Source organism: Mus caroli, chromosome 4, assembly GCF_900094665.2.
Source record: "Mus caroli chromosome 4, CAROLI_EIJ_v1.1, whole genome shotgun sequence".
Classification (NCBI taxonomy): Eukaryota; Metazoa; Chordata; class Mammalia; order Rodentia; family Muridae; genus Mus; species Mus caroli.
The window spans coordinates 131438545-131450571 of NC_034573.1; the positions used below are offsets into that span (position 1 = coordinate 131438545).

Sequence of the window (12027 nt, forward strand, 5' to 3'; positions counted from 1 at the left end):
CTCTCTCTCTCTCTCTCTCTCTCTCTCTCTCTCTCTCTCTCTCTCTCTCTCTCTCGCCCTGGCTGCCCTAGAACTCTTTGTAGTCCAGACTGTCCTCAAACTCAGAGATCCACCTGCTCTGCCTTCTGAGTGCAGGGGTTACAGGTGTGCACCACCTCCCCTGGAGCTACAGGTTACACCACCTCCCCTGGGGTTGCAGGTGTGCACCACCTCCCCTGGAGTTACAGGTGTGCACCACCTCCCCTGGGGTTACAGGTGTGCACCACCTCCCCTGGGGTTACAGGTGTGCACCACCTCCCCTGGAGTTACAGGTGTGCACCACCTCCCCTGGGGTTACAGGTATTCACCACCTCCCCTGGGGCTACAGGTGTGCACCGCAGTACCCGGCTCCATTTTTGCCTTTCACCTGGCCTCAGAGGTGATATCAGCAGATGTTTCAAAGCTGAGCTGGTGCCTCCTTGTGGGGATGACAGGGTGAGACATCAGACTGTAGAAGCTTCCCTGAATGAGGGAGTCCTCTGTCTGCAGAAGAAAACCATCACTTCAGTATGAAAAGAGATTGTACAGCCGGGCGTGGTGGTGCACGCCTTTAATCCCAGCACTCGGGAGGCAGAGGCAGGTGGATTTCTGAGTTCTAGAACAGCTTGGTCTACAGAGGGAGTTCCAGGACAGGCAGGGCCACAAACAAAACCTGTCTTGAAACCATCCAACCAACCAACCATCCAACCAAAACAACGATGACAACAACATCAACTACAGCAAAAACCAGGATGTCGATATGTAACGGAGCTCGAGCTAGGCTAGTGTTCCCGGTGTAAACCAGGCTGACTTCAAACTCACTGAGACCCATTCTCCCTCTGCCTTCTAAGTGCTTGGATTAAAAACTGGCACCATAACACCCAACTGTAATGTTTTATTTATTTATTTATTTATTTAGTATTTTTCGAGACAGGGTCTCTCTGTATAGGTGTCCTGGAACTCACTCAGTAGACCAGGCTGGCCTCGAACTCAGAAATCAGCCTGCCTCTGCCTCCCGAGTGCTGGGATTAAAAGTGTGCACCACCACGCCCGGCTCGTATTTTTATTTTATATTCTCTTTACTCAGAGTACAACTGAAGGCCTTTGTAGATATGATGCAAATATCCTACCCCTGGCTATTCTTTAAGAAAAAATTATGCTGAGCCTGGTGTCAAATGCCTTTATTCTGTGCTGAGGCAGGTGGATCTCTGTGATTCTGAGGCCAACCTAGTCTACATAGTGAATTCCAGGGCAAAGCACCCTGTCTCAATTAAAAGAAAGAAAGAAAGAAAGAAAGAAAGAAAGAAAGAAAGAAAGAAAGAAAGAAAGAAAGAGAAAGCAAGCAAGCTGGGCAATGGTGGTACCTGCCTTTAATCCCAGCACTTGGGAGGCAGAGGCAGGCTGATTTCTGAGTTCGAGGCCAGCCTGGTCTACAAAGTGAGTTCCAGGACAGCCAGGGCTATACAGAGAAACCCTGTCTCGAAAAACTGAAAAAAAAAAAAAAAAGAAAGAAAGAAAGAAAAGACTACTGTTTCCTGAGAATTCCCAACCCCAAACATTTCTTTTGTCTTTTCTTCTCATCTTGTATTTATGTATTTGTTCTTGTGTGTGTGCACGTGCATGCGGCTGCCTTAGAGCTCCAGAAGGAGCCAATGGAATCTGGAGTTACAGGTAATTGTCAGCCTCCGGATGACGCGGGAGGCAAGGACCAAACCAGGCTGCTCTGCAAGACAGCACCGGCTCTTTCCTTCTGAGACATCTCTGTAGACCTCAAGACATTTCTTAACCATATATATATATATATATATATATATATATATATATATATATATATATACATATATATGAATATATATGTATATAATGTATATGTACTTATATAAATACAAAATATTATTTTGTATTTATACACAAAAATTATACAATATATATAGGATTGTGTAATCCCAGGATATGAGAGGTAGAGACAGTCGAAAGCCAACCTGTGCTACATAAGTTCTGGATCAGCCTGGGCTAAGGAATGAAACCAAACCAAGACAACAACATACAAAGCAAACTGAAATCACTCTGAATAGGACAGCCAAAGGCCAAGTGTTGGGGGGGGTGGCGGGGGTCCTTGCAATGACAAACCTGGGGTGGGGCAGGTAGGCATGAATGGGGAGCCTCGACTTGGCTCATTGACCATCCAGGGGCTGAAGTTCAGATCTGGGCAGGTGGAGAAACGTTTGGGGCTTTGGGGCCCTCTCAGCCTCTTTGATCCCAGTGTGTCCCTGCCCTTTGAACGCTGCAACTGAGGGCTGGCACACTGGCCTGGTTGGGCTCCTCAATAGGCGGCATGCTGCGGCTGCTGAGGTCCAGCTGGGCCCAGGGCGCGGGGTCTGGGGTGGCCACTTGGCGTCCCTCAGCGGGGCTCTTTCGTCCTGGGTGCCCCGGGATCTGCCAGGCTTCAGGTGCCTCAGATACCCCACACCACCAGTCCCCCAGCTCTGAGTCACCGGGACAGCCGGTGGGGGTGGGCGTCTGTTCCATGATGCGCCTGCCCCTGCAGTCCTCCCCGGAGGGGTTGGACGCTGCTTTCATCGGTGTGCCTCTGGATACTGGGACTTCCAACCGGCCCGGGGCAAGGTAAGGCAGAAAGAAAAGCACTTGGGCTGGGGACACGTGGCAGAAGGCACACGGGCAGGCTAGCACCTTTTTACCCAGGTCTTTTTTGGAATCAGGGAGGGCGTTGGAGAAACTGATTTCTCTCCTCCCTCAACAAGCAACTCCCAGGGCTGAGCCGGGGATTGGAGGGCCAGCCATGATATCTCAGGGTCCTTAGTGGTCCAGAATGGCTTCTGTGCACTCTGGTAACCCCAGCAAGCCGAGGCAGCTCAGAGGCAGCTCAGAAACACCAGCCTGGGATGCATTAGCAAGCCAGGAGAGTTTCTAGAACCCTTAGCCTCCCTGGGATGCTAGGTGTGCATGCACACTACCCTAGTCACATCCCAGGGGACACTGGTTTGAGGACAGAAGTTGGTTGTTCCCCAAACGTCTAGCTATCAAAGTCAAAGAGACATAAAATCTATTATGTTAATTAATAAGCATCAGCAGTTCCTGCTTTGGCCCATTACATCTGACTGTATCGGGCTGAATTTTAAAAGCTGTCATTTTATTAAAGGTCAAGAACTCAGGACATTTTGCAAAGATGACCTCGTTTAATTTTTACAACCACACCGTGAAATAAATAACATCATTATTCTAAAGACCAGGAAACAGAAACAGAGATTAAGGAGTTATCTAATGTCTTCTAATAAAGTGGTGGTGGGCAGGCCCGTGAATCTGTGGATGGAAGGACAGAAGTCCTACTCAGCTTTCCAGGAGCCCTGGGTTTGATCTCCAGCAGTAAAAACACAAACAGGCAAAGAACAATGTAGAGTCTGTGTCACCGGCTGGTACTCTAAAAATATATTTTTTTTCAAGACAGGGTTGCACTGGGTCACGATCAGAAACACTGTTAGCCTGCTGTGGTCATACATGCTGATAACTCCAGACCACCGGAGGCTGAGGCAGGAGGATTGAGAGTTTGATGCCCTGAAACTTGTTATGTAGACCAGGCTAGCCTTGAACTCACAGAGATCCACCTGCCTCTGCCTCCCAATTCCTGGGATTAAAGGCAGGCTAAATTTTTCTTTAAAATATTATTTTCATTTTATGTGTGTACATATTTTTGTCTACATGTAGGATTGTACACCACATCTCTGCCTGGTATCAAGTCGCCAGAAGAGGATGCTGTGAGATCTCCTGGAACTGGCGTTAGGGACCATTGTGTGCTGCCACGTGGGTGCCAGGAACCAAACTCAGATCTCCTCCAAGAGCAGCCAGTGCTCCTAACTGATGAGCCATCCCATCTTTGTAGTCCCTTTAGAAAACATTTCATTGAAGCCAGGTTTAGGGGATGCATGGCTTTAATCCCAGCACTTGGGAGGCAGAGGCAGGCAGATCGCAGTGAGTTCAAGGCCAGTGTTTCAGGATAGGCAGGGCTTGGTTACACAGACAAATCCTGTCTTGAAAAATATATATATATTTTAATTCATATGTGTGCTCAGTGCATTTGTGTGTGCGTGTGTGTGTGCTCACATACACACACGTGGGGAGAGGCTTGGGACAGCTTACTGAGTCTATATCACTGTCTTGTTGGAGATGGGGTCTCTCATTGGCCTTGAATTCACGGAGCAGGTTAGACCGATGCCCACAGGTCCTTTACTAACCAGTCCTGATTCCCTAGTGCTGGCATCCCAAACTGGTGGCACCCCACCTGGCAGTTATATATATGGGTTCTAGGGATCAAAACTGGACCCTTTCACTTACACGGCAAGTGCTTTACTGACTGAGCCATCTGTGTATTTAAAAAAAAAAACACCCTCAGATACTGTAGTAGATGGAAGAGTGATAAACTCAGCACGATCAGAAACACTGTTGTTAGCCTGCTGTGGTCATACATGCTGTTAACTCCAGACCTCCAGAGGCTGAGGCAGGAGGATTGAGAGTTTGAGGAGATCTTGGGCTACAGTGAGTTTTGGACCAGCTTGGGCAACATAGCAAGGTCCTGTCAAACAAAGAATGAAAAACAAAAACTCCAGGTTATAAAAAGAGCCCCAAGTGCTGGAGAGATGGCTCAGCAGTTAAGAGCCCTGACTGCTCTTCCAGAGGTCCTGAGTTCAAATCCCAGCAACCGCATGGTGGCTCACAACCATCTGTAATGAGATCATATGCCCTCTTCTGGTGTGTCTGAAGACAGCTACAGTGTACTCACATATAATAAATAAATAAATACATACATACATACATACATACATACATCTTAAAACAAAAAAAGGGGCCCAAATATGAGCAGATGAATGATTCTCAGAGGGGATTGTTTTAGACCCAGTGGTGATATTGGATAATATTCAGACATGCTTTTACAGGTTGGGGGAAGATGTGCTCCTGACTGCTTGTGGTTACGGGCTGAACAGGCAATCCTACAGCACCGAGTCACCTGTCCCAAATATTAAGAGTTGAGAGAGAAGCACCATTTAGGCACAGAGTGCCTTCAGAGCTGTGCGGCAGCTGACATAGACAATTCTCCTGCAGATTTGGACCCCATCGCATCCGGGAGGAGTCACTGATGCTGGGGGCTGTCAACCCCAGCACGGGAGCCCTCCCCTTCCAGTCCCTCAGGGTTGCAGACCTAGGCAATGTGAACGTCAATCTCTACAACCTCCAGGACAGCTGCCGGCTGATTCGAGAGGCCTATCAGAATGTCCTCGCTGCGGGCTGCATTCCTCTGACTTTGGGTAAGGGCAAGAGCCAGGGCCAGGGCTGCTTTTTCTCGGAGGCTATTCAATACCGGCCTATGGGCAGCTGTTTCTCCAGGGGAAGCTACTGTGAACCCAGAAGGAAAGTGAACTGCAAATTCATTCATTTTAGTCCCGGGGGGAAAGGATTGTTAATATTTTGGGAGGGCTAGCACGAAGGCTCCATAGATAGACCCTCTCTCAGGAGGACCAGTAAGGTAGGGTAAGGCCCGGGAGGCATTTGTCCTCGGACAGAAAAAAACAAAAACAAAACAAAACAAAACAAAACCCAACAGTCAAATGAGTAAAGCAGGATAAGTAACCTATTGCGGTTTTTGCTTCAAGCCCCAGTGTGACTAGGGGAAGCTGTGTTACTGGTTTTCTTGTTGTTCATCCAAAAGTTTCTTTTCACCTTGATTTAAAAAAAAAAAAAAAAATTACTGTCTTACGACAGTATTGATCTCAGTTAATTAAGTTGTAGATTTTTTTTTTTTTTTGCTTCTTCCAAATGTTCTACCTCTGCATATACGCCACTCAGCTTCATCACCTTCCTCCCAGCCTTCCAACTCAAATCTGGCATCTTCCTTCCCTACCCTCCTCCCAGCCTTTCATCTTAGACCTGTCACCCTCCTCCTTCACCTTCCTCCCAGTCCTCCATCTCAGCCCTGTCACCCTCCTCCTTTATCTTCTTCCCAGTCCTCCATCCCAGACCTGTCACCCCTTTCTCACCCTCATCCCAATCTTCCATCTCAGCCCTGTCACCCTCCTCCCTTACCCTCTTCCCAGTCCTCCATCTCAGCCCTGTCACCCTCCTCCCTCACCCTCCTCCCAGTCCTCCATCCCAAACCTGTCACCCTCCTCCCTTACTATCCTCCCAGTCCTCCATCTCAGCCCTGTCACCCCCTTCCTCACCCTCCTCCCAGTCCTCCATCCCAGACCTGGAGAAGGCTATCAACAGGGGCTCAGTTGTAGCTTCTCAACTTCACAGACAAAAACCGATCTTAGTGGCTATGAGAACTGCAAGAGGGCCTTTCTTTTGTTCCTTACTATTTCTTTTCCTCTTACGTTTATTTACTTAGTGTGTGTCTGTGCACACACGTGTCACAGTACACACAGAGAGGTCAGAACACAACTTTTGGGAGCTGTTGTCTCCTTCTACCATGTGGACAATCAAACACAGGTCTTCAGGCTTGGCAGCTGGCGCCCTTCCTGGCTGAGCGGTCTCACCTGCCCTCCAGAGGGTGCCTTGAACTGTCAGGATTAGCATCTATGTACGAGCCACTGGTGCCTTTTCCTCTCTACTTTGGTTCACAAATTGAAACATTGTGAGTGAGATTTTTTTATATTCCTGTTAATTTTTGTTAATTTGGATGGCCTAGTTACTGGGTGTGGCAGGGTAGGGAGGGAGGCTTCCAGTTTTTGGCAACTCAACCCAGATCTCACAAGCTGTCTCACAGTCCAGTCTGTGCTGCTAGGTGCTTGGTTTCATCTGCCAACAGGTGGAGTGGCAGGCAGACAGTGGGCTGTCTCACTGTATTATGGGTGGGGCACATAGTTCACCAGCTCATCTCTCTGCGCTTTGAATATTTTCTTCAGTATAGCTCAGCTATTGTTCCTGTCAAGAAAGATCAATGCTAATCCCTGCCCTCAGCCTGTCCTGCTCATGCTCAGCAGGGTAGCCTGTACTCCTGCTTACCCCTGAGACAAAGGCAGGGGGACTACAAGTTCAAAGCCAGAGTGAGTTCAAGGCTAGCCTGGGCAACTTGGTGAGAACCTGTCACAAGATTCAAAAAAGTGAAGGAAAAAAAATTAAAAAGACAGTTCCAGCAAATAGCAGCATACCTCTATGTGCATGTACAAGCAACACTAAATGTAAAACAGATAACATGTCTGCTCCATGGTGCGGTTACGGGACGGGTTTATTGTAGATAAGAGAGAGAAAGGTCAGAGACATCTGGAAGAGTTCAGAGCAGTGATAAGAGGAAGACTGAATATGACCTGTAGAGAGGGGGCAGGGAGGAGAGAAAGAGAGGGAAAGAGAGAGACCAAGACAGGAAAACCAAGAGACCAGGCAAAAGAGAAGGAGCTGAGCCCAAGAAGCAGCAGGGCTGTGAGGAGACTGAGGAGCTGAGGGAAGGGAGCCTGTGAGCTGGGGAAGGTTGCTTAGGGGAGGGGATGGACAAGCTGAGAGGTCCTGGAGGTGAGCGGAGGTTAGCGAGGACTCTGAAGTGCAGAACAGCATCTGTACTTCTGAGGGAGCCTGCAGACCAGCATGTGTTTATCTTACAGGCACCACACCCAGCTGTGTGTCTGTCTGCTAGTAGGGAGGGAAATGGCTCCATTCGGAGAGGGCCAGGAGCTTCCCAAGTTCCTGGGGAATTCTGGCTTCTGTTTGACTACCAGAGTTTGGGGAAATGGAGTTTCCTTTGAACCTGACACTAAACTCAATGAGATTTAAAAAAGGAGGAAGAGGAAGAGGAGGAAGAAAAGGAAGAGGGGGGGAAGAGGAGGAGGAGGGAGAGGAGGAGGGAGGTGGCAGTGGTGGCAGCAGCAGCTCAGGGCTGGAGAGACAGCTCAGATGGTTAAGAGCACCAACTGTTCTTCCAGAGGCCCTGAGTTCAATTCCCAGCAACCACATAGGGGCTCACAACCATCTGTAATGGGATCTGATGCCCTCTTCTGGTGTGTCTGAAAAGAGAGACAGTGTACTCATATACATTAAATAAATAAATAAATAAATCCTTAAAGAAATATATCTGAGTCACCGAGATGACTCTGTGTGTAACATCCTTGTCCTACATACAAGCCTGAGGAGCTGAATTTGATCCCTTGAAAGTACTCTTACACATTCTCTCATCTCCACTCATAGACTGTCAGTCATACACATCTCTCTCTCTCTCATGCACACACACACACACACACACACACACACACACACACACACACAAAAGCCCAGACAAAGGTAAAGTAGGACCCTCATCAGCTACCATATCAGGCAGTACAGGCATATGGCACTCACTCCATCCATAGGGCAGAATGGTTTTGTAGAACTCATAAGCGTTGATTTATGGAATTTCCTCTCGTGTGCCTGAGTGTGGGTTTGTGCAAGTGAGTGCAGGTACCTGTGAAGGCCAGAGGGATTGGTCCCCGGCCCTGGGGTTCTAGGTTTGTGAGCTGCCTGGTGTGAGGGATGCCTATTGAGCAGTGTGTGCTTGAGCCATCTCTCCAGCTCCAGTCTCCACTAATACATGACGGTTGTTAAAGGAACTTTGATTCGACAGACGTAATTGTTGTCTTGGAGGCTTACTGCTAACCTAGGCCGAGTTCTGGAAGCTTTATACAGTCTTATCCTAGAATGTTTTTAGCCTATGAGACTTGTCACTTAGTAAGCTTACCTTTTCTTGTTCTTTCTCTCTCTCTCTTTCTTTCTTTCTTTCTTTCTTTCTTTCTTTCTTTCTTTCTTTCTTTCTCTCTTTCTTTAAGATTTATTTATTATATGTAAGTACACTGTAGCTGTCTTCAGACACCCCAGAAGAGGGCATCAGATCTCATTACGGATGGTTGTGAGCCACCATGTTGTTGCTGGGATTTGAACTCAAGACCTCTGGAAGAACAGTCAGTGCTTTTAACTGCTGAGCCATCTCTCCAGCCCACCTTTCTTGTTCTTTCTGAGCTCTGACTGGCTAGTTCAATTCAGCTAATCTGGCTCAAACTCCTCAAGCTGACTGATTCAGTCTGGCTTTTCTCTTGGCCTCTGGCTGAATTGCTCTGCTTGGCCTCATACTAACTCTAGCATATGTTCTAATCTGGCTTCTTCTCATCTTTGGCCCATTCTGTCTCCATCTGTGTCTACTTGTTCTGTCTCTGCAACCTCACTCTCCCAGGAAAACTGCCTCTCTCCTCTGCATTGCTCTCTCTTAAGTTACCTCTCTTTCCTCTCTGTTCTCCTGAGACTGGGACATATTCTGTCAAATCTTTCTCTGATTCACCACTTTGTCTGCCACTCAGTTTCAAACATGGGTGCTTCCTTCTACACACTAGTTTTCCCTTCCTTGTTTGGGATTAAAGGTGTGTGTACTAAGGGTGTGTCTGTATTCCAGCCAGAAGGATTAAAGATATGCATTAAGGCTGAGCCACACCACAACTAGTAACAGCTTTTTCTGGTAAACAACACAATCTCATAGTATGATCAAATACCATGCCACAGATGGGAGAAGACATTTTCCTTTTAAAATGCCACCCATGGCCATTTAGCTGTGGATACAGTTCTGTAGTAATACCTGAAAGGGTGACAGCTTTGGGGACTTCAGCACTGTCACACATGATGATCTTGCTCATGTTTGCAGATGTGTCCTGTTTTCTCTCTGTAGGTGGAGACCAAACAATCACATATCCTATACTGCAAGCCGTGGCAAAGGAGTAAGTCCCAAGGTTGCAACATTCGGGAGCTAAGGTCCACATTGCTACTAGATGACACCAAGCGACCACGGAGGGGGGTGGGTTATGGAAGGGCTATTGTAAATTCCCCACTGAGTTGTTTCTGCAGCTCAATACTAAGACTCCATGTGTGTCTGTCAGTCATCAGCTTGGTGTCCTTCCCCTTGGCCTAGATCTGCCATGGTACACACACACACACACACACACACACACACACACACACACACACACTGCATTTTCAGTTGGCCCATGAGTCCTGAGTGAGATATACAACTCCAACTATTTGTTTTTCTATGCAAGCCAAATATAAATATTGACGGGAGTGGGGGTGGGGAGGCCCTGTTCCCTCCCTGCCCCCCATAGACTCCTTCGTTGCCTGGCCAACAGAAGGTAGATTTTTCAGTAGCTGTAAGCCTACTGATACCGATCACCTTTGGCTGATTTAGCTGGAGGAAGGTAGAGGGAGGAAGGGAGGTGGGAGCTTCAGAGTTTGTTTTAGGGAAGGCATGTGGGCAGCATTCTGATTGGGTGTGCTGGGAGGACACATGGATGACATCCTGACTGCGGTGGAGGGGTATGTGGGTAGCATCGTGACTCAGGGTAGGGGTGGGGTCAGTCTTGTCTCGAGCTGTTCTAGCCTCCCGCTAGCATGGACTGTGTTCATCTCCCTGTCCAGCGGGGCTGATGGAGAGGAGCAGGCTCTGAATACCCTGTCGGTGCCTTAGCCGGGTGACAGGTGGCTCTGACTGGTTTAGCCTTTACAGAGCTCCGTCATTGTCCTTCTCTCTGAAACTCTTGGTAGCAGGCCAGTCGTGTCTGCTTCTGCCTGATTTCTCCTAGGTGAGCTGAACACCGAAAGCAGATGTGAGGTAGGCAGCCGATGCCAGGACTGTTGACCTCTGAGATGCCGTTTTCCCCCCAGGCATGGCCCGGTGGGTTTAGTGCATGTGGGTGCCCACACCAACACCACGGACAAACCTCGGGAGGAGAAGGTCTACCATCGGACACCTTTCCGCCGAAGTGTGGATGAGGGACTGCTGGACAGCAAACGAGTGGTACAGATAGGCATCCGGGGCTCCTCCAGGACTCTGGATCCCTACAGATACAGTAGGAGCCAGGTGACAGACGCACACCTCTCTCTATCCCACAGAGTGTCTTCTGCATGGTCAAAGAGGGAGTCAACAGGGGCTTTACTGAAGTTCAGAGAGTGAGGCTGGGGCTAGATGTGGCAGCACAGGTCTGTAAGCCCAAACTTCAAGAATTCAACACCATTCACAGTTTCATATTGAATTCCTGGTGAGCCTGGGCTACATCAGACCTTGTGTGAGGATAAAACCAGAAATGGGCTGGCACCATGGTTCACAGAGTAAAGGGGCTTGCCGTTAAGTTTGAGAACCTGAGTTTGATTCCCATTCCCAGCACCCTCATAGTGGAAGCAGAGAGACAACTGCAAACGTGTGTGACTGTGCTACATTCTCTCTTACACACACACACACACACACACACACAGTGAGAGAGAGAGAGAGAGAGAGAGAGAGAGAGAGAGAGAGAGCAAGTGGAGATGGAAAGCTGAGTTTGTGGTGAGAGTATTGATAACTGATTCTTGGTTGTTGATGTCTGCTTTTGTGTTGATACACGATCTTACTCTGCAGCCCAGGCTAGCCTGCAACTCATGGTTTTGCCTCAGCCTCCCGAGTTTTGTCTTTTTTGGTGGTGGTGGGGGACAGCAGGTGTGAGCTACCGTACCTGGGAGACATTAATGAGGCAGAATGCCTGTTGCTGTGGAGCAGAATTAAGCAGAGAGCCAACCCTGGGGGGCTGCTGGCTTAGAAGACATGGGTAGTGAACCTGAGTTAGGACAGATGCCCTTTCTTAGTGTTCACTGTAACACCCGGCAGATGGAAAGCCCTGATCCAAACACGGTGCAAGGCTTCTACACAAACACCCCAGTCCCTTTTTTTTTTGGAACAACGTCTCATTATGTAGCCCTGGCTGTCCTGGGACTTGCTATGTAAACCAGGCTGGTCTCAAACGCACAGAGATCCATCTGCCTTTCCCTTCTAGTGCTGGGATTAAAGGTTCGGGTCACCACATCTGCTCCTTCATTTTACTTTGCTTTGAATTATTATTATTATTATTATTATTTTTGTGTGTGGTTTTTTCGAGACAGGGTTTCTCTGTGTAGCCCTGGCTGTCCTGGAACTCACTTTGTAGACCAGGCTGGCCTCGAACTCAGAAATCCACCTGCCTCTGC

At 48.3% G+C, this 12027-nt stretch overlaps 1 protein-coding gene across 1 annotated transcript in view; it reads left to right on the top strand.

Annotated features, from left to right (window-relative positions):
• The first annotated feature begins 2261 nt into the window (after positions 1 to 2261).
• Agmat (agmatinase) overlaps positions 2262 to 12027 on the top strand; it is a 14556-nt gene continuing 4790 nt past the window's right edge. Inside the window, exons 1-4 of the mRNA XM_029476452.1 lie at positions 2262 to 2643; positions 5134 to 5336; positions 9707 to 9755; positions 10696 to 10980. Of these exons, the coding sequence (XP_029332312.1) occupies positions 2354 to 2643; positions 5134 to 5336; positions 9707 to 9755; positions 10696 to 10980 (827 nt within the window). The 5' untranslated portion in view covers positions 2262 to 2353. The remainder of the gene's footprint in view (positions 2644 to 5133; positions 5337 to 9706; positions 9756 to 10695; positions 10981 to 12027) is intronic.